The sequence below is a fragment of the Carlito syrichta genome, unplaced genomic scaffold, assembly GCF_000164805.1.
Source record: "Carlito syrichta isolate Samal-C Ts95f unplaced genomic scaffold, Tarsius_syrichta-2.0.1 Scaffold135987, whole genome shotgun sequence".
Taxonomy (NCBI): domain Eukaryota; kingdom Metazoa; phylum Chordata; class Mammalia; order Primates; family Tarsiidae; genus Carlito; species Carlito syrichta.
Window position 1 is genome coordinate 54,450 of NW_007080083.1, and position 1,262 is coordinate 55,711.

The following is a 1,262-nucleotide window of genomic DNA, read 5'->3' on the forward strand; positions in this document are numbered from 1 at the left end:
GGGGTCCCCTCTGCACCCCCCACCCACTCTGGGGGTGAGACTCCGCGGAGGAGGGGGCGCGGGGAGCGCCGGGCTCTCACCAGGTTGTCCAGCTCGGGGTTGGAGGAGAAGAGGGGCCTCTCGGAGCGGACCTGGGAGGGCACAGAGAGGCCCGTGGGTGTATCCTGCCTCCCCTCCGCCCCTCCCTGCTGCCAGGGCGTTCAGCGGAGGGGACGCCCGCCCACCTGCTTGGCGAAGGCCGCGATGTCCTCGTTGAAGGAATCAGAGGAGCAGACGTCTCCACCCGGGGGCGTCCCCAGCCCAGCCCCGGCCCCATCGCGGGGGGAGCATGTGGCCAGTTCACATTTCTCAAAGACCAGGGCCAAGAGGGGGAAGAGGGGGTGCCTGGGGGGGGCAGAAGGGAAAGCCGTGAGGGGAGGCGGGCAAGAGGCCCGGGAGGAAAGACGGAGAAGCAGAGGCACAGAGAGACGGACGAGAGGTGCGACCGAGACCCAGAAAGGCAGGAGAGCCAGAGACCCCTCGCCGGCCCAGCCCCCCTCACCCATAGATCTCATCCTTCTCCCTCTTCAGGCCGTCGCTGTCCAGGGCCGGGGGCAGGGGCTGGGGAGGCCGGTGCGGGCCGTAGGGCCCCGGGGCTCTCGGTGCCGAGGGCACTGCCTCCGTGAAGCCAGCCAGGGCTGCGGCGCCATCCACGAGGCCTGGGTAGTGGGGCAGCTCATCGTACTGGGGGGAGACGGGGGTGGAGCCCCAGGGAGGGGTCAGGGCCCCAAGACTCAGATACCCAGCCGAGGGGCCCTCTCTCCTGGGGCCCAGGAGATGCCCCTCCGTGTTCCAAGAAGCCGCCTTCTGGTCCCCCGTGTCTGAGCCCCGACTGACCCGTAAGCTGCCACGTTGGGTGGAGCTGTCTGGGTGGGACTGAGGGCTGCCCCAGGGTCTTCCCTTGTGCCCCAGGCTGTGATGTGGCCAGGAGGACTCAGAGGGAGGGACGGCCAGGGCTGGCTGGGAGGGAGGAGTGGAGAGAGATTCAGAGACAGGAGGAGAGAGAGGGAGGGGGAGAGGCAGAGATGGAAGGGCAGAGACAGCCAGGGAGTGGGAGAGACAGGGAGGAAGGAGCGAGGCAGAGAGAGGAGAGAGACGGAGGGGAGAGACAGTGGGGGGGGCAGACAGAGAGGGAGGGGAGGAGAGTCGGCCTGAGGGAGAGACACGGGCAGGCGGGGAGGAGGCCGGTGGGGCCTCACCGGCCCCCTCCCGAACGCACAGTG

At 69.3% G+C, this 1,262-nt stretch overlaps 1 protein-coding gene across 1 annotated transcript in view; it reads right to left on the bottom strand.

Moving 5' to 3' along the window:
* The window catches only part of MEIS3 (Meis homeobox 3), a gene marked incomplete at its 5' end in the record, with an annotated part of 5,765 nt that extends 4,963 nt beyond the window's left edge, over positions 1-802 (bottom strand). Inside the window, 3 exons of the mRNA XM_021708385.1 lie at positions 81-131; positions 225-384; positions 542-802. Coding sequence (XP_021564060.1) covers positions 81-131; positions 225-384; positions 542-802 — 472 coding nt within the window. The remainder of the gene's footprint in view (positions 1-80; positions 132-224; positions 385-541) is intronic.
* Positions 803-1,262: the final 460 nt, after the last annotated feature.